We start from the raw sequence: 24,558 nt of genomic DNA on the forward strand, positions 1-24,558 counted from the left end.
CTGACACTCTTTTCAATGGAATCAAACATTCATTGCTGTTCAGGTTGAATTTGTATCAGGCTGAAGAGTGACCGAGCAACATAATACCTTGGAGAAACAACCAAGCACCCCATTGACGCCTGACATGAAGCACAACCATACTGCTAAAATGCAACTTCCATTTCAGAGAAAAGGTGACATTTGAGAATATTTTCTCTTGTAGTGCAATCATAAATGCATTACTGTGGCTGTCCCCTCCTTCTCCGGTGATGGCTGCACGAAGGAGGCATAGTTTTCGGGCTATGACTCTGCCACAATGGACCACCAGGCCAGAGGTATCCACATAAGGGCCGGAACATTAAAGAGGAATTAGAGGATCAAAATCAAGGGCTGGATTTGGAAACAGCTGCAGAGCATCAATGGGAGGGAGAGCAGTGTGGCAGGAGGCTCCCTGCTGAGGGAGGAGAGAGAGAAAGCAGCTCGATGGAGGAGAGAGCCAAACAAGGCGTCAAGAAGACATACGACACGAGGATGGGTGCTCACTGTTCAGTGGCGAAGAGCGGAAAATATCATCACCGAAAACAGAATCGGCAACAGTCCACTGCTAATAATCTATTAATCATAATTAAATAAACTGTTTGTAGAGTGTTAGGTGTCAATCAGGATTACTAATATATACATTGCTTAAACACACACACACTGAAGGATAAATTCTGTAATTCTGACGAAACATGCTTTTGATAAGCCTCTTGATTATCAAGAAATGGGATGTGAGATAAGAATGTTTACAAACACGAGACAAAAGGGATATAAAAATGTAGCTTATGGATTGGTTCATTTCCATTTGTGATCCTGAAATTACAATTTATTTTTACCACTTTCAGATATTCCAATATATAAAGCTCTGCACCGGTGGGGTGAAAAAAGTGATTATTACAGCAGCGACTGACTTAAATGTTCAAACACGTATATGTTCTACGTGAATAAAGATTTAAGAAATGAATGTGTTGCACTGTGAATATACTGTATGTACTATATGCACAATATACTTAAAACACATTAGACATGCTTGCGGGGAATGTATTTGAATTTTCCAATGGGAAGCTGGCTAAAGAAAACACATTACATTTTCGGTTTACAAAGCTTCTCATATAAAAGATTGACCTTTACATTCCCTGTGTTTAGAAAATAATCCATTAGTATAGACAATAAAACTCAGGGGTTTAAAGGTGACGCCAGAAAGCTTAATATTGTGTCGGAAAAAAAATAGTGCATAATGGAAAACGGACAAAAATATTTTTCAGTCCACAACAAAGCTAGTGTTTATTGTTTTCATTATTTATTTACTCCGTCCCGAATTACACTTGTTGAAACCTTACTCATTTTGAGTAATATAGTTAATACTAGGACATTTTTCATGATGGAAATTAAGAATTAACGACAAAGAAAAAACAGGATTACTTTCTTAACAGCGTTGGGTAGGTCCAACGCTTCGGTCTGGCCTCAAGGTGTATACCAAATTAATTAATCACCTTTAATCATTTCAAATGATAACAAAAAGGAACAACAAAATGTCAGGCTTTGAAGTCTCCAGGAACGGAACAGAAAACAGTAATCCATCACATGTCATTTGCAGGAGAAAGATGCAACATCAAATTTCTAATTCCACATTCACAATCATGAAAAAGAAATTAACTATATACTGTATATTTAAATAAACGTAATCCAATATTTTGGAATATATACATAGCTTTACAAGATAGCGAAAAACGTAAACTACTGTATATGCACCATCCCTCTAAATACTAAAAGATTTTTGTAATAAATTATCCATGACATTTTAAGGCAAAACACATCTAAAAAATAAAATCATCTAAAAAGTTAAAGTCTGTGAAAATATTAGAGAATCTATCTTTGTTTCAAAAAAATGAAATAAGAAATTGCACCTTTTATAAACCAGAGTACAATACAATTACAATGAAATACAGCATACGAAGCACATGAGGAATGAGGAATTAAATTAGAATTACCTGGTAACAAAAACTCATTAGCTTTAACAAAATCACAGCTTCATCATCAATCATTATTAAAAAGGCAAATAGAGCAAACACTTTACACATTCTAAACATCTAATGTAACATATTCAAGACTTCCAAGTCCCATTATGATTAAATCGCAACAGGAAAAAAAAAAAAAAAAATGTTAGCGTTTCAATTTTTTACATTTTGGTGATTTAATCTGAAAAATAAAAATAAATCCCCAAAATTGCAGACGATATAGGAAACGATACAACTCTCGTTCAAAAGAAAAGGATCACAGATATTGCCCGTCACAAATACATGGATACACAAGTATTTAGTAGCAAATGAATGTTCCAGATATAGGAATACTCTTAATATATAAGTCATTCTACAATTTCAAAAAAATTCTTAAAAGTCTTCAAGGCATCGCAAATCTAGAAACCTTTGTCGTGGAAGGTGGGTTTCCACTCGTCCAACGTCCTCTTTCTTTAATGATCCTGGAAAGAAACAAGGGCTAGTCAGGTCGTTTTAGCAGTAAAGGGTTAGTATAGTTCCGCGACCGTGTGAGATCTGGGTGTCGCCGCGCTACGCGCCGCTTCCTCGGACGCGCGGAGAAAGTGACTCGTTTCGAAAAAGAGCGGCGCGTTCTCACCTGAACACCCAGGCTCCGCGTCTCCTGTGCATCCTGGTCAAAGTAGCCGATGGGCTGGTCGTAGTAGTCGCCCCAGGCGTCGAAGTGGGGGGCGAGGCTTTGCTGGGAGAGCGGCTCTACTGCCTGGCCTGCGCAGAAGGGCAGGAGACGCATTTAAAACGTACGGGGACAAACGACCCGGACGACGGCGTTCACGGGGCGGGGGGGGACTCGCCGGAAGGTCCGAGATGCCCCCTTTCAGGACTCACCCCAGGCTTTGCCGAAGTCGGGGCCGGTGGTCTGCACTTGGCTCTGCTGAGCTGTAAAGAGAGCAACAGTGACTGTCTGCCAGCATTTTATGAGGCACACAGCTTCAGGGAACGATAAATTTCATAGTCACGAGCGTGGGTCCAATACTTGATTTATTTAAAAACAAACGGATGAATCTACAACTAATAACGGCACTCCCTATGACAAACAAGGTTGAAAGGGGAGCAGCTCCCCAAGCGCACACATCGGTACGTTTAATCAAAGCCGTATCAACCAGTAAGGGCGAGCAAATCCAACACAATGTCCGTCCACTTTTCAAGCCTTCTCCTTTTGTGAGTGACATTTGCCTAGCTTTTTGTAGTAGCGCTCCCAGTCCATCTGTGCCGTCTGGGATCCATTGTGACCTGAAAGCAGACGCAGATAAAAAAAAAAAAAAAAAAAAGAAAAAACCTCTCTGAGAACAGAGTTGCTTTCGAGGAGGGCCTTGTCCCCGGCGTCTTAGCCCCAGATTTATCTTTCCCCGCTCGATTCAAACTTTTACACACACACACACACACACACACACACACGAGTGTTTCTCAAGACCGGTTTTAGCATGTCGTTAAGGGCGACGCGAATGGATGAGAAAAATCGGAATCTGTTTTTTTTGTTGTTTTTTTTTTTAAACTGATCGCCAGCCCTTCAATTAATTTTCTTACCGTGATCCTGCTGGCCTTGAGGTTGCCATATCTCAAACGCTGTGCCCCACACTCCCGACATGAAGTTGAGCGGCCCGCTGAATGTAAAATGCAAGGACAGGTGAGTGTCTGAGCATTCTGCAGTTAAACAGAATTAAAGGTTCTGCACTTACAAGCAGCTTGAAAAAATAAATTAAATAAAAGCCGTCGTTCATAATTAAGCTACAGTTGATCCGGCAAGTACATTTAAATACACAAGGGGTAATTAAGATATGAGTTGCATTCACGTGTATTTACAATGACAGTGGGAATATTTGCTGAGTGTTTGGTCCCTGCCAGCAAGTGGTTAGTTAGTCCCTTGACAGGCAGGTATTTGGAGCTAGAGCGTGAGGTGACGTCAAAAACAAACACTCGACTATGTTTAAAAAAATAAATAAATAAATAAATAAATAGTACTGCATATTATGTTCGTGAGCTTCCTGTGCACATCCAGTTCAATCAGTATTTCACAGGTAAAGTGCAGTTAGTGCATGGTCTAAAATGTGGATGTGTGAGCAGACATCAGAATGTGTTTTGATGACGAGGCAGCAGGTGTTGTTAAAGTCCCACTGCTGCTGGGACCGTGTGATCCAACACCAACAACTATTAGACGTTGGTCAAAGTGCCACTTTTGGGAAGGTTCGGGGGGAGTGGATTCGGACAACATCCTTACGGTTGAGGAGGAGAGGTGGGCGCCCGGCTCAGGGGATTCAGCCCAAATATGCCGTTTCCCAATGCGGTGGCCTAGAGCAGAGAAAAGGGAAGAGGAGGAGACTAAGGGACCACACTTTGGTTTAAAAGGAGCCAACAGGCAAGGTCAGAGGGCAGGGCCGGGCGCTGACGCACTCCATTAAGTCCATTTGATAGATTCTTCATGTTTAACCCCTGGTGACATCCTGCTCGCTACTAGAACCACAGGAACCGAGCTAACCTCAGCAGCTCCCCGCATTGACATGTGCACTCATGAATATCACCCCGGACAAAAGCTTTTTTTTTGGGGGGGTACCAGAGGGCCAGACTTGGACCACCTACCCCAACTCTCTCATCGATCAGCTGGCGTGCCTTGTCCAACTGCTCGGGGGTGCCGCGCAGGGAGAAGATGCGCAGGTTGGGGTCGGTGTTGGGAGGTGGGTTCCTCTGGAGCTCCACATGGGCACGAGACTGCTCTTTAATGCTCTTGATGGACTCGCCCCCTGGAGGACGAGCCCACACGGAAGGAACGTGTTATATCCCAGCCCCCATCCACCAACGTACGGAGAACACCTTGCTCCTCATCTGAGCAACGCGACATCACAAGGCGGCGACGATGCGACGGCACTACCTCGTGAGGCGAACGCATGTGTCCGACCACCTTCCTACCGTCCCAACATCCGTGCAAACCGAGAGACAAAAGACGACCCCACCCCTCCCCCCCTCCCCACGCATCGATGAATCAGACGCCGGCTTCCAGACGTGTGGAGAGAGCAATTAAACCAGCGGGGAGAGATGAAACATCACTAGCAGGAGAAAGGGACTAAAATTGAAGCGTATCCTCCTTCTGGGATATCGCTTGTCTCTCCTTTTCATTCTTGACTGTTTGTCCTCTATGATCAGGGGAGGGAGGGAGAGCGGGGGAGGGAGGGGGGTACAACTACCCACAACGTGCCCATTTCATCGGGAAAAGGCTGTGGGTGCTTCCCCAGGGGGGGACACCGGGGCTGTCCCAACATCAATTACACATTTGTTCACTGGTGGCTGACACTTGGGGTGACCCTGACTGACCCCAGAATGAAAACGCTCATCAAAAAACGCTCCTCCTCCCGCAGCCTATTCCCTGCAGCCAATAGACTGCACATGGGCCATTAAGCCATTGTCAACCAAATTAAACTTCTGCCTTAATGAAGCCATTATGAGCTCCTCTAGTCAGACAGCAGAGAGCAATGAAGACCCTGACTATTCATTTCATGGACTGGGCTTTAGTGAGGACAGATAATACGGGGCTTATTAATGAGACTGGTTTAGTGAGCAAGAGAAAAGGAGGAGATACAAAAGTGCAACTGGTGACCATATTTAGGGCGAAACCAGGGGTCTGGTTAGGCACTGGTGTGGAAAAAAAAACAAAACAATTGGGGCTCAAGAGGAAGGAGTAAGTAACTTGATGTTTTCAATCAACATATTTAAATTTTCCCCATTAACATACAGTATGTCAAGTATGAGCATTTACAATTATTTGATATAAGCAGTGCATTGCCTTTAAGGTCTTTGCTCAAGTTCATACTTCTTGATGCCGCCACAATATTAGGGTCAATATTTAATCGTTAGTTAAGTCATTTCAATTAAAAGAAAAAGGGTAGTAGCAATGTTCAGCAAATGCAAGCCAATGACCAAATCAAATGACACAAATGCCGGCATCAAATACATTTTATTAGCATCTCCTCCAGCCGTATAAAACGGCTTAGGAAAGAACAATGACTTTAAGTCTGCTATAGCTTGCTTTTAATGCCTTTTGTACTCAAATTTAGCCTATATTTAAGTCAGAGCAGATTGGTGGGTGGCTTGAATCACCAGCAGGCAGTGTGTGAGTATGTGTAGAGGGGTCAAAAGAGAGGGGCAATGGGCTGCATATGGCATCGTAAAGATATTAATCACGGCACTGTGTAAGAGATGGATGACAGCACCCAGACCTACCGCCATCTACACCATATTGACCCAGTTCATATGCTAATACAGAGAGAGGGGGACGCAACGCCCAGGTTTATTTGTTTCCCTTGCCCCACTACATGCACAAAAGCCACTTGACATTTCTATTGCCATGTTTTTATCTTAGGTAAAGAGGCCCCCCTTGGACCGCTCCCACCAGTACAAGCATGCACATAGACAATAATGGTTCACACATGCACAGATTTTTTGGTGCACCCCACCCACCCACCCCCACACACAGCTCTTTCCATCGCAATGGTCAATGACTTTTAAATAGCTGGCAATAGAGTGGGCATGAATAGCCAATAAGCTAATTCCTCCTTTTCAGTCCCTCGCTGCACTCTATTGGGCTAAAAGACCCTCATTAGATGCCAGGCAGCCTTCCACATGATTGAGGGCTGTTATTATGCACCTTTAACAATTAATGTCACATTACACGCATTATCCCCATCATTAAGCCCTTAGTGAAACCAATGAATGCCACTTGTGCTGTATACATGAGCCTGGGGGTGTGAGGTTTGGAAGGGTGGTAAAGGGTGGTCACACATTGTCCTTCCCATAAGTTTCAGGAGGTAAAAAAAAAAATGAAAAAAATCTTAATAATCCCACAATAAGTTGTGAAAGTTAGAAATCTATTTGAAATATATTAAACATCAGATAGTGGACATCTAGCTGGAAAAACGATTAAAAGGATTGCCTCTCTGAAATGTCCAGTAAATTGAGTGCGTAAGGGAACATGTAGACAATTTAAAGTGTTCTTGGTGAAGGAATGGCAAGTATATAAATTTAGCCAGCAAGGAAAGGCATTTAAAAAAAAACAAAGGAACATTTTTTAATTAGATATTAATAAGATCTTTTCACAAAAGTAGGGAATTCAGACGCGAGCGCAGAGCTACTGAAGCAGACTGCCGGCCCTGAAAGAAGGCACAATTTTGAGCAGCGCCAACGGTGGCATCAGATAGTGACGGCATCCCGCTCACCTTTGCCGATCACCAGGCCACACTTGTCGGCAGGTACTGCGTAGGTCACCTCCTGCAGCTCACTGGACGTTCCCGTGTAACCGTCGCTGCGGCACCTGCACCCCAACAGACTCCCAAGGCTATCTCGCTCCTGTAGAAAGTTCCACACCCACGAGATGGATCGGTATATTTTCGCCAGGTAGATTTACATAGACGAGGAATTTCTTCTGGTGAGGTTTGGTGCACTTCAGTACATAAACATTAAAAATAAAGAGCTTAACAGTCCGGGGAATTTTTTTTTTGAATAAAAGTCAAAAATATACAAATAGGCAAAATACAAAACAAAAATAGTCAGATATTTAAAATATACAAATGCAATACTATGCACAGGATATATTGTTACGGTATATGTTAAAAATTATACATTTATAATTAATTAAATTACTTTGTTATTATTGTTATTTATTACTAAGGGCTTATTACAGTATGTACAGTAACACTAGTTCTATTTCACATACATTATTATAGGCAGTAGTGTGGGGGGCAGGGGGGCCTTTTGGTGAGCCCCACTGCCATAAGGTAGAAATTGTTCTTGTGGCACGAGGTTTTGGCCCCGATGGACAGAGTCTCCAAAAAGGCGATAAGTTTACCAATGGATTCAGAATGAAATAATATTATTCAATTGAAAATGAAGAAATCGCTTATTTATGAAATGGTTTCAGTTGGCACATGATGGGTCATTGATTTATTTATGTTGCACGTAATGTAGTTAAAAATGTAGAAGGTTGCCACATAGTTCATTACAAACAACTTTCATTGCGTGTATGATTGCGCACGTGTGGGTTTCAGACTTTTTTTTTTTTTTTTTTAGCTCTTACAATATCACCATCAGGCGCCACTGCTGAAGAGTGTAATTGGATATAGACGTCCAGAATTGTGTTATTTAAGTCTTCGGTGATCTTCCCTGCAGAGTATTTAACGATTGAGATGGTTGTCTTATCTTTGATGGGTTCAAGGCGATTGACAAGATACCAGCATTCATTATCTTTTTTGTCATTTCATTTATTTGAAGCTTTTATTTCCTTGGTGCACTCTGAAACTGTTTTTTATTCTCTACTTTGGTGTTTCCAAGTCACATTCAAGTGAATAGTCTTTTTCTTATGCTTTCCCTGCTCCCAATTGTAGTGCTGGTTACAGTACCAGGGGATCATTTATCTCCATAAAGTTTATTTTATCCATTTGTTAAAATTGGATAGGGATCATAAAAAAACAAAACAAAAAAAAAAAACAGATTTGCGTTTCAAATTATAACATTGGACCAATGCACAACATTGTATAATGAATTGATGACGACAATTAAGAAGGGGGCTCAAAACAATACTCTTTAAAAAGCCACATTAGGTTTGTTTCTGAGGAATTACCTGCGCGATATGAACCAGATCATGAATGAGATGTATGGCAACCTGGCACTGGCTCGCCTGACCCGTCACCTGGGCAATACGGCTAGCACTGACCCCATCATCTAGAGAGAACGGAGAAAATATTACTTGTCTTTATTATGGCGTTGGGGCCATCATGTTCGGTTCGGAATTCAGAACCCCAAGCCAGGTCACAAATCATTTACTTATGATGATGACATTTCTGATAAATTATACATAAGTTACACACAGTATCAGGGGTGGCTGGTAAAAATGGGCTAACAAGGCTAAGCCCTTCCTATTTTTGAGAAGAGTAAACAAAATAAGTTTAAAATAAAATATCCTTGTAGAGCACATTATGTCCTCTTATTCCATGTCAACTACCTTGAAAACAGATCATTTTGGGGGGAAAGCAGAAAAATAAATAAATAGAGCAGGTTGTGAGTAATGTCATTTTGGGGTTGGAGGGTCTGATTCCTCACTAGCCCCAAGCTCTGCATATCATTCTGCATAGCAGCCTATTACAGCGGTGCGTGTTGCACAAACGATGTAGGGACACACGCCCCCACACCCGATCTGTTGAATACATCTATTTGAATACATTCATTGCATTGATGGAATAAATGACACCCACACAAGCCGTGAGTGAACCAGTGAGTCAAGGCTTCTGACCGAGTGACTCCCAACTCGGTCATTTCTATTTATTCACAACGAACCGCTCACGAGCGGATCAGGCTGAATGCAGGAGAGAAAAAACAAAAAAACAAAAAAAACAAACTTGTGAAAGTGGACGAGAAATGGCAGAATTTAGAATAAAGTGACTGGCATTACAATATGAACACGGCGGACAACTTAAAGATCAAAAATCCAGTTTTACCAGAAACAATAAAAAAAAAAAGCAGGACTGCAGTCCAATTCATCTAGGGAAGCGTGAGCTTGAGGAAGGTTCCAGCTCTCCAGAGACACAACGAACTGGTAGGAAACACAGGTGCACAGGATGTGGATTGGATTAAATGTTGTGGACACATGATCATTACACATTGGTGTAATTCTCCACTTAGTTGAGCGGTTCGTTTGCAGAGCAGCCGGCTCAGTACACGTCAAATGCCAGCCGTTTTGTACCAAACCCAAAGAGCATGTTGGGTGGTACTGTGTGCACGGAGGTCGAATCCTGGTATCTTGGATTTTATAGTTTCCCTGCTGTAACATGTAGAGACTCTGAAATGTGATTCTGCAGTGATTGACAGATAGACTTTTATTTAACCCTCCCATCCAATATTACCACCGCATAGTATAATAAACTGCGTGTATGAATACACCTTTGAGTTAGTTATTATAAAATTATTAAAAAGGTAGTTATCATAACCTGAAATGTATTTTAGATCGACCCCACAAGAATGCCATGAATTGATAAGATTTACGGATAAGTGTTCTCCATGTCATAATTTCAACAGCTTCATCATCTGAACTTGTTCTCACCTGGTCTGAACTGGATCCGGACTCCTGCTTCATTTTCAATTTTCTTGATCATTTCTCCGTTTCTGCCAATGATAATTCCGACGGCAAATCTTGGCACAAACACCTGGACAACGGTAAAAGAGGAATCAAAGGGATACATGCAAGTTGAAATATTTTATGTGTGAATTAATCCTTATAAGCTCATCCAACAAGAAGATGGAAAATGACTCATGTCCTTACATCCAGACTGCACCCTCCAATCTTGGATCCAAACTCTGCCTTTCGAACCCTGAATCCCTTCTGGTCTTTGTCGAGGATCAGCGCTGTGACCAGCACTTTGGCTTGCTGAAGAAGAAAAGCATGGGCAAAGCTTAAGTATCTTAAAGGGTAGCCATTATGCTAATTTTTACACAAGTAAATATAAGTCTCTGAGGTCCCCAAATTTGGTTTTTGAATTTTTTTGCTGAAAATACCACTCAGGTGATGCATTCTAACCATTATCATACCTGTAAACCATCCTGTTCCAAAACGTTTGAGCACAAGTTCCGGGTTCTGAGAGCCAGTGCTTTTTGAGCATGGCTTCTGTTGTATTTACTCTCTAACGTTCATTTATTTAAGCTTATCAGTCCACCGAGTTCTGTTTCTGAACAAATTTGGGGCAAGAAATTAACAATCTAGTTGCTGAATCTTCACACATTAGATCTACAAGGCCTCACTTAAAAGTTAGCACCGACTTTGGTTGCTGTGCTTCAAGCTTGTGGGAGACCCTGACATCACACCGGGACTCTTGCGCGGGATTTTGTGTTTCGTGTAAATCGCCGTAAAATAAAAGAAATAAATCGACAACTATTTTATTCAATTCTATTGTTTTTTGTTTTGTTTGGAGAATCGCAGAGTGTACAGTCTATGTGCCGCATACTTTTCCTTTTGAAAGAAAAACAGCAACATTATTTTTTGAACACTTACATCTCCATCGTCTGCAGTTTCTTCACGGACAGTTGGTATTAATTCCCCTTTCTTTAAAAAGATTTGTTGAGTCACTAAGATGGGGGGGGCGGGGTTCTAATTCTAACGAGTGTCAAAGCTACGTAGCACGGAGACACAAAGCTGAACAGCTCATTCCACCGGACGGTAGTCATTCAGGCAGGCTGGAGAGGTGATCTTCAGGACAGGAATGACAGTGGACCTCTTGAAGCAGGACGGGACCACTGATTCAGCCAGGGAGATGTTGAATATCGTAGTGAACACCGGGGCTGGCTGGTTAGCACAGGTCTTCAGTACTTGCCCAGATATGCCATCTGGGCCCGCAGCTTTCCTTGTTTTCACCCCTCTTGACGTCATGCTCTGACACAGAGTGCGCGCTCATCCCCAGCGGTGGGACGAATGGCTTCATTCGGCACCAGTGGGTTCAGCCATGTCTCCGTCAGGCAGAGGATGCAACAGTTCCTCGTGTCCCGTTGGAATTTAATCCTCGCTCGAAGTTCATCCATCTTGTTTTCCAGAGACTCAACGTTGGCAAGAAGGATGCTTGGCAGAGGTGGACGGTAAGGTTGCGTCCTCATTCTGACCCGAATGCCGCCTCGTTTGCCACGGTGCTTTCTCCGTGGGCCCGCTCGTGGAACAGCAGCTCTGTTGTTGTTGTTGTTGTTGTTGTTGTTGGCGGCGCGTAGAATTTCAGACGGCCACTCTAGTTCCACGGATAAAAAGTCCCAAAGTTGTTCTTTTAGGGAAGTTTTTATATCCACGAGTGCATCACGGCCGTAAGAGATAACTGCAGATGCTTTTTTGGCGGACATTATGATGAAAAAAACGGAAAAGACTACTAAAATGTGCAAAGTCGACCGCTGATATGATTGATGTGGTGTTCAAAGTAAAGGTTACTTTTGAAAATGACTCAGAGGATGCGGATGTGTGAGGAGAGAGAGAGAGAGAGAGAGAGAGAGAGAGAGAGAGAGAGAGAGAGAGAGAGAGATTATCGATGGTGAGGTGGAAGTTGGGAGTGGTTTTGGAGAGAGATTTGGGACCGATGATGTTCATATCCGATTTATCAGTTTGGTTTGAGGAAGTTGACTTGCATCCATAGTTTAATTTCCCTAAGGCAGTTGGTCAGTGGCGTGAGACAAGAGAACAGACAGGGGAGAAGTGACACAGGGGCGGAGTGGTTTTTGGTGGGGGAGACAGATAGGGAGGTGGAGAGGGCGGCGGAGGTGGTCAGGTTGCTACATTTTTGGTTGGAAAAATGACAGGAAAGAGTTGTACGTGTAAACCGTGAAGGATTTGGAGGTGTTGTCACTGCGTTTGAGAAGTTTGTTGATTGCGGAAAAGAAAGCCTTTGGGGTTGGTGGAGCCAGAGTCTATGAGGCGTGAGGAGTAGGTGGACTGGGCTGTGATGACCATCTTTGTATTGTTGGAGGTAGCCTGTGGAGGCTTGGAGATGCACTGTTAAACCGGCTTTCTCGCAGTCTTTCAAGCTGGTGCTTATGGGATTTCATTTGGTGGAGTTTGGGAATGTAACAGGATGAAGACGTAAAGATGTGCTCAACAGTAGCACAGGCCTCATGGGTGCTCCATGCACAGGGATTATGATTGATGTGCCGCAAGCAGAAATTTTGAATATAAGAAGAATTTTCCCCATCGAATGTCACGCTGAAGGCAAAGTGTAAAATTGAGTATAAACTGGAATACCGGTGACACACTGTGTAAGATTTGCCAGGCTTTGCCAGACTGACCTGCACTTTGTAGGGATCCCCGGCGATTCTGAGGAGCTTGTCTGCTCCAGTGGGCATGGGGTCATCCTGCATCATAATCATCTGGACTCCCGTTATTTCCTGCAGAGGTGCAATCAGGGCGGAGCAAAAAACACACACTAGAATATGACCTGGGGTCTAAATCACTATTCACATTGAACGATGCAGACACTGCCAATTCAAAGATATAAAAAATAGGGTTTATAGTTTCGGGACAACTACTAACCGAGAAAACTAAGCCAATGCAATTATAATATGAGGTAAACACATTGCAACAAGGTCATAAAATCTAAAATCTGAGAAAATATATTATAATTTAAAAGCAAATAAAGTAAAATACTCCCACAAGCTATTAAAAATTGTGAAAAATTGATTTAGATACTTCAAATAAATAACAAAAATCATCCATGTTCTGCTTTGTTATACATAAATGCGTATCATTAACTAGGGCAGGGAATCTCAGCCCACAGTTCCATTTAAATTCACTTTGCAACGTCATTATGGAACGCTTCTCAATACACCTTAATTTTCTTTCATTTCTATACAAGATATTTGATCCTCACTATCGGACCATGTGGTGTGGGGGTGGTGTTTAAGCAGCCACACCTGTCTTGGGTCAAGGTAATTGGGCCTGTGATCAAAGATGGCTGTACGCATGCAATCAACGATCAATAATAACTCACCCATCACCACACACACACACACACACACACACACACACACACACACACACACACACACACACACACACACACACACACACACACACACACACACACACACCCTCTGTCATGACATGTGTCCACCTGCTCCGGACTTGTGACTTTTACTCTTGCCACTCTACAATAAACTGGTGTGTTTGCAACATCTCTGCCTGTGGGCCCTGAAAAGGACACTCGAGTGGCGTGTGGCAGGTGGAACGGCCACAGTGGCGCCTGAATAGGGGCTCTCGGGATCGGAGAAGGGACACGGAGGGGCTGTCCTGAGATGCACTGGAGCCACCAGCAGGTCAACGGGCAGCCACAGCACCAGCCCTCTCCCAACGGGCAGCAGCAGCACCCACGGTGTCCGGGGGAGAAGCAGCCACCATGGCTAACCCGCCTGCAGCTAGCTGCTCTACCCAGCAGCCATCGCCAGGACCATCCTGCAGCCCCTCAACCAGGCCACCCCTCCAAACAGCCAAGCCCGGCTACACCTCCGCCAGCCAGCACAGCGGCAGAAGGCCCCACGCTCCGGAAGGGAGGAGGGGAGTCTGTCGTTGCCCTGGGGGAGGGTTCCTGGGAACAAGGTCTCTGGGAAAGGGGACTGTTTCTGTGCTGTTGGACATTTGTTTGTTTAAGGTATGGGAGCCCTGTTTCAGAGTCTGGCATTATGTTATGTTCAGGTATGGGAACCCTGTGTCGGAGTCTGGTCGTTTTAGGTATAGGAACCCGGTGTCCGAGTATAGGTATGGGGGGTAGGCTTCGGCCAGGACAGACCTCAGTTTGGTGTTGGTGCATATAATTAACCAGGGAAGAGAATCTCAGCACACAATTCCATTTAAATTCAGAGTGCAGCAATGTCATTATGAAACCTTACTGAATGCATCTTAATTTTCTTTCAATTCTATACGAGATATCTTATCCTTACTATCAGACCATATGGTGTGGGGGTGGGGAGTTTTAAGCGGCCACACCTGTCCTGGGTGTAGTTGATTGGGCGCAGGATCAGGGGTGGCTGTACACCCGTTGTTCGTCAATGAGCAACAGCGCCCGCCGACCCACCCACCCACCCACCCACCCAGACCTCGGCTTACATCTTGACACTCTCTACAATAAACTAGTATGTTTGCAACATCTGCCTGTTTTTCTGTGTCAGAGGGCCCTGCAACCAGCACTCGGGTGGAGTGTGGCAGGCGGAACTATCACAGACCACTTGCTGCATTTACCGATTATGAACGTTGTGTGTTGCATTATGGAGTTCTGTGCGTGGATTCAGATTTGTTAAAGAGCCAATTGCGATGCATTTAAGAATCATTTTTTACTCCAACCCCTAATAATTAACACAAACTTATGAAAACAGATCCATCATTTAAGACTGAGCTGGGAATTCACTGAGGTAGACATTCAAATTCAACATGGGGGGGGATTACTAACGTTACCTGCAGTTGTTTGATAGTCTCTCCTCCCTTGCCGATGACCAGGCCTACTTTGTTGGCCGGGATAAGGAACTGTTGAACTGAACCGCTACTGTCCAGCTCATTGTGGAAGCCAGGACCATATCGACACTGCTCCATAATATCACTCAACATCTTCTTGGCCTGCCTGGAATTTGATTAAAGAAAAATAACACCCAGCAGCAGTTTTTGAGTATGAAACACACAGTGAATGCATGTCTTTTTACAGAAATTATAAAAAAAGATAGATTTGCATCACGCTCTTCTCAGGAGAAGCGCCATTAGAAATACAATGTTAGTCCATAGCTAGACGTGTTGAGTGCTTGGACATACATGATGTTCTCTGGGCTCCCAGTGAGAGTACAGGGCCTGTCAGCCACACCCCGACTATCTGTGACAATGGAAGCAGTGTGACTGTTACGATACAGTGCCCTTTTCACATTAGCAGCACAAAAATACACAAAGTCAGAATTTGCTGGTTATGTACAGCTTATAAAGATGTGTCAACTATACAGAATCACAATAGGGTGCAGAAGCTATAAAATAATATTTGTCTTTCCGGAATAAAACATGAACTAAATGACACACTGCTCGGTCAATTTTACAATTCAAAGGAGACATCTTCCCATGATATACTCTACACTACTTCTGTAGCAAAAGTTTGAAAGCAAACGGTGATGTGAAATATAATGAGAATACTTTAGCCAATCTGACAATATGTAAATGTGTAGATTTTGGCCCTAGATTATTGCATATAAATGCCTCAATCTGTAGGTTTGGATCCCAGCCTCAACAAAAGAACACTTTTAAAATCAGAACATGACATCTACATAATGTGCTGATGTGCTGTATCTTACCTGCACTAATATGAATTTTACAACCTGATTCAAACTGAATTCTTGAGATCTGCTCTCCTCCTTTGCCAATGACTATTGGGGGCCAGAGAGTGACAAAGTGAAAATGCAGTTTTTAAACGTTTTTAAAGCGGGCCTATTGCCACACTGTAAAAATCCAGTAAATGGACGAGAATGACAAACTAGGACGGACAACGGCGATAACAAGTTACTTACTGAATCCCACCATTTTATCAGGCACTTGGACACTTTCTGTTGCAAACGCCCTGCAACGAATCAGAGACATTCATTGGCGCAGGTAAACAAACAAAGGAAATGGCTTTTTAGTAATGCAAGTAAGGATATATTATTAGCCATGTGAAACCAAAACCAATCGGGGACACTGAATCGACTCCTTAGCTGTCCCAGACTGTCCAAATTGACTAGTCTTTCTTTTTGCTACATAATGGTTCTCGACATCAGGTCTCAAATTGACTATAGAGTCAGTTAAACTGCGAGGCCTTCGTCAGATCGTCCAAAAGGTCTTTACAAGCAGGACAGTTTGGTCAAACTCCCGACTCAAAGCCAATGGATGGTAAAAAATTTGAAATGTTCTAATATCAGTGAAATGTAGCAGTAGACCACCTCATGAAGCTTTACTAAAATATGGAAATGAATCCGGCAGTACTCACCTTTGATGCACTATGCCGCCAAGCTGGTTACCTCCTGAGACAGGGAAGAGATGCACATGATAATTAGCCAGTAGGGACCGACCGGAGAAAACTGTACATTCTGCCAATCCAAATGCTACCCAGTGAAGCAGCAGAATGGAGAACAATGAGCCGGGATGCTGGGGAACAGAGAGAGGCGACCCTGCCAATCCTGTGTTGGTGTCCGACCCCCAGCAGGCAGCACCCACCGGCATGGAAATCAGGCCTGTGAGTGTTTGAGTGTGCTTGATCGGGGCTTGTTCAGGAAGACAGCACTCGGGTCAGTGGCTGATTTTTGCAGAATTGAATTTTGACAGGTAGCACTATGCAGGGGTCCTGAGGGGTCACTGGAGGATATGCAGCTGTAGACCCAAACACCCAAGTTGATATCTAGCAGGTTCAATCAATTTTATGGTGCTCTGCAATGATTTCTCTCCCCCTGGACATGCGATGGGGTTAAACCTAGCAATGAATATAAAAACCGGTGGTGCCCTGAATTCATAAAGGGTCCTCACAATTTGGGAATATAAGACGAACACTGACATGGGTGTAAATGTGCTCATTTTTGTATATTAAAAAGGTGAACAGAAATGAATACAGTGTAAGACAGGAAACGGTCATTTGTTGTATGATTTTGTCACAACCTTGAAAGGACAAACCAGGACCTTGACCAGAAATAAATACAATTAATCTAACCATGCATTCAGTGCTACAATATCATACAAACAACTGTGACAAGATAAGAGGAGCACAAATTACTTATGTTTCCACTTCATGGATAGGGAGCCGACTAGCTAGGACCGTTTTCTTCCCCCACCTTGATTTGATAGCCGCTTCCTTTTTCATTTTTTTTTTTAAACCAGTGCTGTCAGCATGCTTGCATACAACAGAGTATTTGTGCCATTACATCGAGGACAGAGTTAGTCTGCAAGTGGAGTTCAAATTCTCAACCTGCAATGCCACTCTTTATTCATCAAGAACTGCTGCAACAACTCTGTCCCGTGAACAACCTGTGGGATGACAAGAGCACAGCTTTTTTTTTGTTATACCACTTTTACACCAAAATTAGCAGGTATACCTGTTTTGGGTTTTTTTTTTTGTTGTTTTTTTTGGGTTTGTTTTTTTTAACTTGGGTACACCTGTTAAAAATAGCTGATAAACGCCGGGCTGTACCTTTCCCACTGATGACAAATGCCGGATGTTAGTGGGGGTTAGAGTTTTTGGTGCAGTGGGAAAGGGGTATTACACAAGACCGCCACCAATCCCCCTCTTTGGCGAACTAATAATAATAATAACAACAATAATAATAATAATAATAACAAATGAGACAAAGAATTGCTGAACTTAAATTAACATTTATTTAACACGAATGCTATTGTCTGCATTGTTGGTGCAGTGCACTTATTTAAAATAAAAAATGTATCAACTAAATGAATGTAATCAAAAAACAAAACTTTGTAAAAAAAAACTTGATGAATAAAAATAATAAATAAATATTTACGATCGGTCGGAAAATACACTCTCCTTGTTACAGAAGTGCAGGATTTATTATTTACAATAAAAGTATTCACACAAAAACTTCCAGTTTTTACAGAAATATGTCCTATAGCAATGGGGAGACTGACACGGCACGGGACACACAGGGTTTTTTGTAATAGGACGGACCGGTTCCTTAACTCAGTTGTGTTTAAAAATGTTTTTTCATACAAGTAGGAAACACACAAAATAAATAGATCTAATGTAAAAACACAGGGAAACCACCACGGGAATGCACGCACGGTTCAGTGCTGGCTGGCTGAAGGAGAAAAAATGTAATTAAAACTTCAATTGAATTCTGAGTTAGGTTTACATTTTGCCTCAAATGCAAAGTATTTCCTAACAGCACCACTGCGGTTTTCTGTCAAAACCCGGCCGTGGAGGCTCTGCACTTGCCATCTTTAATGAGCTAGCACGATAACAAACCGGAGCGGATAAAATGGGCCATTATGAATTCATTATGAAATGGGAAAAGGAACAGATTAAGGAGAATATTGAAACCGCACACGACCATATCTATATTTAAGGTACTTCATCTAAAGTCTGTAAGTGTTAGTGCAAACCTAGTTCCCTGTTTTTAGTGTATAAACAGCTTAGAACTTAATGTTAACTTGTTTAACTTTGGAAAGCAAGGATGGAATATAGGGCCACAAATATTATTTCGATAAATGTTATAATATCACAATATATAGTTTGACTATCCATGTTTCACTTTCTCAGAATTCCGAGGTGGGCCTATCATAGAGAATTATTTTGTGCCCGTGTAACAAAAGGAGGTTTAAATTTAGATGTCCCGTCATCATCATCTTGCTATGTCAGACTGCCATCACGTGTGGGTGAAACCACTCAGTTTTTATAGCTGAATATCTAATTCATCATGATTAATTTATTTTCGCCTGTATTCGCAAATGCACACAAAGAAATGCATCGTTGATTCGGCAAAATGGTTGAAATTTCACAACATCACGTTAATTTTTTTTTTTTAATATTTCAAAAATAACAACAGGTGATTTATTTGAATGTTACAAAATTGCTTGTGGAGGCTATAGGCCTAGCCCAAAACATAGTAAAGAAAGAATTTCAAACATCTGTCCCTGCTCAATTGTGGTAGTGAAAGGACACAGTGCACAGGTGGGGGGGTGGGAGTCGAAACATTTACAGTATCCTTTTACCTATGACCGTAAACATTACAATATATTTCCCATATTTATGCCTGGAAGAAACCTGCAATGCGATTTCAGACACCCCTAAAGTGGACCATTACGACACCGACAATCGCACTCCATGGTGGACCCAGGCAAGCTGAAGTAGTTCCAGCTTGCCACCCACAATGACTAATCGGTAAATGCCTCTGACACGTGGACTAGCAAAAATCTGTGTCATTAACATCCCTAACCTTGGAAAAAAACTAAAATAAAAATAAATAAATAAATAAAAATCCTAAACTTCACACACACACACACACACACACACACACACACACACACACACACACACACACACACACACACACACACACACACACACACACACACACACACACACACACACACACACACACACACCAAGTTGCATTTCTAATCCCCCTTAGGAAGTTGTCACTTGCACTAAATCTACGCACATGAAATATCAATTAGCAAATAAAGAAACAATCAATGTATTATCCCATGGCTGGTTTTCCTAGTTGTTCCCTAAGTGAGTGAGGGGAAAAAAGAAAGAAAACAAACACAAATAAACACAAAAAAACAACACTCAAGGGGTACAGTGTCCAAATAGACATCCAGAGACACCACGAAGCAGAGGAGAGCCCTTTAGAGCTTCTCCGGTCTCAAGTAACACGGATAACTGTTGGGGCTTATGTTAAGCAGCGGGATAGATTTGTGTGGAAGTGATCATCACCGTGCTTCTAAAGTAAGAGCAACAGAAAGTCTAGTAAGTAATCAGTTTTGGCATGTAAAATGTAATTTTTAATGCACTATGTTCCAAATCTATAAGAAGGGTGCGGTATTCCTCTCCATTGGAACCATGCTAAGCAGCTTGTAAGTGCGTACGAGTGTGAGACAAAAAATACGTTTTAATGATAAGCCTGTAATAAAATAATAAAGGAATAGATTGTAAAATAGCCAACACGTCACAATACTTGACGGTTTGTTGACGCTTATGTTTGATATGTAACCATGTGAACTGTACAATATGTCTGATCCATATGAAGCATTTCCTTAAACCGTCTGCTTTCCATCAAGGGAGCCTCAGGTCGACATATATACAGCTTCTGTATATAAATTACAAGACACGTGTTCCTTTTGCAAGTCAATGAGAGTATTTTACATTGTTCCATTGAATGACAACAGGGTGATGTCAGCTCAAATGTTAAAAAAATGTTATAACAATTGATCACATCTGTCCTATTTTCATTAAATAAATAAATAAAAAAGGCACATGAACTATTCTTTTCCACCACTGCTTGTCTGCTTGTCAGAATTTACATGGACATCAGACTTTCATTTTCCTGTTCCAAAAGAAACAGTTACACCAGGGCACGACCATTTTGGTCGCACATGGGACCAAAAATCTGTCAAGCGCGACTAAACATTTTCATTGGTCACGGCTGGAATTTAGCAGGTCTGATATTAAAATAAGAATAAAATACAAAAACACCAACTGGGTGTGCAGACATTTGCCTTTTTTGTCAGCGTATAGAGGAATTTTATGTACATTTTGCACATGTGTGCCATGCATGTTTGTGTGTGTGTGTGTGTGTGTGTGTGTATGTGTGTAACCGCGCCCTGTCATCCTCTTCTTATTCAAAACGAGGGAAACTTTATTTTTTTCCCCCCATCAATGCTGCAGTGAAAAATGCTGCAGTGCCCGTTCCACCTGTCCCCGGCCCTGAAAGACCGAGTCCGGACGTCATCGGCGGAGGTAACCGCTCGACCCGTCTCAGCTGTCCCCAGTCTTAAGGTGCCTAATCCCGCCACAAAGACTATGTGCTGGTGCACTTGTATGGAAAAGTAAGGATCACCACTGCAACCAATGTAAAAAGTTAGCCCTGTACGCACAAAAGTTATACAGTGTATTTGCTACAGTATAGATACGCAGAAGGTATAAGTAAATATCTACCTCCATTGTCCAATGAGATATTTTGGCGTCCATAGCTGTAGTGGGAGGGGCCTATGTCTGGAGAAAAGTTGTTTATGCTGGGCATCGGGTCACCTCCAACCTGAGCTGCCATCTGGAGATTCCGTGACAGACAGGAAGACCAACAGAGACAGGCAGAGAGATTGTAAGAGAGCAAATTAATTGATATTTGACATAAATGACATTCATTTATTTTGAAAAATTATCTTATACAGTTAAAACCCTCAACAACAGGAAAATAGCTGTAGCTATCCAGGCAATGCTTTCCAAACCAGATAGTTTTGTCAAGGGAGCATTGTTTTTTTTTTTTAACAGAAACAACCAATAATGACTGGGCATTCTCTGCAGAATGTGGAAGGTCCACAATATGCTATTCTCGTATTTGTGTCAGATCACAACAAATGATATTCATTCATTTAAATAAGGGATGTTGAATAGATTTTAATGAAAATAAAAACAGAAGATCTAACAAGGACCATAGGAACTTTAAGGTTCAGTTAGTTTGTGGGAGATATGATTCGTCAAAAGCCATCAAGAACACTAGACCGCACCACAAACTTTTGTTGTTCGACATCCCAAACCTTTATTTCAAGTTATTAAATACTCATACAGATACAAGCCACTTGTCATGTGTGAACAAGCACTAGCTGCATTTTCCAATGTTTAAATAAGACACCAACTGAAATGAGAAGTAAGCTTCTCCAGCAGCACTGACATTCTCATTTTTTAATGCTACTATGAGAGGCTAAGCTGTATTTAATTGGCATCATTATTCCTTTTTTGAAATGTATGGAAGCCCAGAAAATTTAACTGAATTGAGATCCAAGCCTGTCTTAAAGCGTTTCTATACATTTACACCAATTAAAAAGGCCTTCATCACTTTCAGACACAATCTACTTAATACTCCACCAATGGAAGGGACAGGGATGGAAGTAGCAGTGTGGAAAGAGAATAAGGCATCTCCTCTCCATTTAAACCCTTGGTTTCATTTAAAAAATAATAATGTTTCCATGAATTCAGGTTAATGTCTGATGATCAATGTTTTTAAAAGTAACTAAATCATATTGAAATCATTCACATTTTGTATATTGACTTCATTATTAAAACTCAAAACAAGGAATCCATTCTCCATCCATTCACTGTTTTGACTGGTCCCTTTTGTAATGATCACAAATAAAACACAAAATAAAGCAACAGGAATGGATGACCAATGAGATCCACAAAATTGGTCCAAACAAGACTTGTTTTGTGTTGATTTATTCCACATGAAATGCAAACATACAGAGTACATCCTGATAATAAATAAATTCCCAAACACTGATACACTTGTAACCTACATGCTTTCACTTCATCAACCAAGTGCTCAGTCTAGTACTGAGTACTCCAAGTGTACTCCAAAAATATCAAACCAAAAGTGCAGAAAATAAGCAAGTAAATTGATGAAACTACCTAAACATCTCCCACAGGAATGAAGGTCTATTATGAAACCAAACTGGAAGTTTGACACAGAGGCAAAACAGCTTGTCACCTGTCACAGACCTTTTGACATGCTGTGGCAGGGTAAACAGCCGAAACCAGTGACATTGGGGGTCAGTTTCCTGGAGGTGTACACAGTTACTCCTCAATGAGACACCAATTCATGTTATCAACGATCAACAAAGTAATAAAGCGAAAGAACTTTGTTCCAGGTTTCTGTTCCGACCTAAGTAGATTCAGTTCTGGAGACTTTCAATTAAACGTCAAAGCAAATATCTCTACTTTTTACTGTACTACATTTCTAACAATCTGTTAGTAAAGTTACTTTAGTTGTGTTGGGTTATTTCTTCTTTTTTTGTAATCAGAAAAGACGCGCGCACACACACACACACACACGATTAAGGATTGCTAATCGTTGATACTACTGATCATTTTATGCCGTCATCCACAGTTTAATTGATAAAAAACAATAGTGCCACCAATGTTTTGTCTTTCGACACAAAACATTTTCTAGTCACGGTCAGTTCTGCGACTTTCGTGTCAGGGTACTTTTCCTTGCGCGAAAGCTCTTGAGTTACTTCGTCGGCCGCCGCACTTCAGCTGTGCTTTGAGCGTCTACGCAGGTCAGAATGTCTGCCGGGGAAATGGCTTGTTTGAACAGGTGTCGCCACCAATCTCTCCATCAGAAGCTGTACCAGTAGCAGAGTGAACCCTTCCCGGGTCATTAACGAGACACTACTCTACTTGTAAGCCCTGGACATGGGCGCCAGAGTCAGACATGGGGATGTTAAAACACTCGTCGTTCGTCCTTTTGTGTGTATATTATATTGTTATAACCGTTCTGTTTTCCCATGCTAGTACACTGCCCTAGTTTGGACAGCGTGTGAGCCAAGACAGGGGTTTATTGAGCGTTGCCATTTTTGCAGGTCATTTTGAGGTTCACTCCGCATTGCAAATTTGGACATTACGTTGTTGTAATTATCTTTGCCTATCGTTTCGAGTGGAGCTGCCGTAACGCCCCGGTGTCCTCCGCGGATGAACGAAGCATCCGCCCGCCCGCCCGCCCGCCTGCCTGCCTGTCCATCCCCACTACCTGTCCGCCTCGGCTAATTCATGTCGATGCACAACAGGTTGTCAGGCGTTGCTGCTCGTTCTCTCATTCGACACGCTCCCCCGCCGGCGTGTTTATCTCCCCCCCCACCCCCGTTTCGTCTGGTGATGTAGAAGTTGACACTTTGTTGGTATTTCCCGTCTACACGGGCGGTGTAGTACCACAGCTCCCGCTTAGCCTAGCTTGCTAGCAGCTCGGGGCAGGGAGGGAGGGAGGGAGGGAGGGAGGGAGCGGGGTCCCGTGGCTCTTGACGCCGTGGTCCTGGCTCCGTTTCTCTCCGATTACCTGCCGGATCCGTAGCAAAGCCTCCGCGAAGTCGTCTTTAGCGCCGGGCTGAGCCACCGGGGCCTGTCCCTCCAGCAGCGCCGCCATCAGCACCTCCGGCCGGGACTCCGTCGCTCAGAAGCACGGCTCGGGGGGGAGGGAGGGAGGGAGGGAGGGAGGGGAGGGGGGAGGGGGGGGGGGGGGGGGGGGGGGAGACTCAGCGCACGTGCGTGGCCGTCGCTTGTACCGTCACGTAAATCTCGCGAGAATACCGCCGGCGCCGGCATAAAACGCGTCACGGCGAATTGCGCTGAGATTATTATTATTATTATTATTATTATTATTATTATTTTATTTTATTTTTTCAAAAAAAAAAACATTTTTTTTTTCTATCCCATGTTTTCATGTGTGTTTAGGTGTCATCGGTTGTTGTCTTGCACCCGCCGTCGCCACGATC

The 24,558-nt window shown here is 42.6% G+C and overlaps 1 protein-coding gene across 2 annotated transcripts; it reads right to left on the minus strand.

Moving 5' to 3' along the window:
- Positions 1–1,304: 1,304 nt before the first annotated feature.
- Positions 1,305–24,226, minus strand: fubp3 (far upstream element (FUSE) binding protein 3). 2 transcript variants are annotated; one of them, XM_080017432.1, is made up of 19 exons: positions 24,123–24,226; positions 21,233–21,344; positions 16,559–16,592; positions 16,104–16,153; positions 15,891–15,962; positions 15,367–15,424; positions 15,019–15,181; positions 12,861–12,959; positions 10,372–10,476; positions 10,153–10,255; positions 8,677–8,777; positions 7,277–7,406; positions 4,650–4,810; positions 4,291–4,361; positions 3,600–3,676; positions 3,249–3,305; positions 2,901–2,951; positions 2,653–2,780; positions 1,305–2,497 (listed from the first exon to the last, which is right to left on the minus strand). In XM_080017432.1, exons 1-19 carry the CDS (start codon positions 24,207–24,209, stop codon positions 2,489–2,491), a joined length of 1,668 nt encoding a protein of 555 aa, XP_079873558.1. In that variant the 5' UTR covers positions 24,210–24,226; the 3' UTR covers positions 1,305–2,488. The 2 variants fall into 2 exon arrangements, with proteins under 2 accessions (XP_079873558.1, XP_079873559.1); XM_080017433.1 differs by lacking the exon at positions 15,891–15,962.
- Positions 24,227–24,558: the final 332 nt, after the last annotated feature.

Source organism: Zeus faber, assembly GCF_960531495.2.
Source record: "Zeus faber genome assembly, chromosome: 17".
In the NCBI taxonomy this organism is placed as follows: Eukaryota; Metazoa; Chordata; class Actinopteri; order Zeiformes; family Zeidae; genus Zeus; species Zeus faber.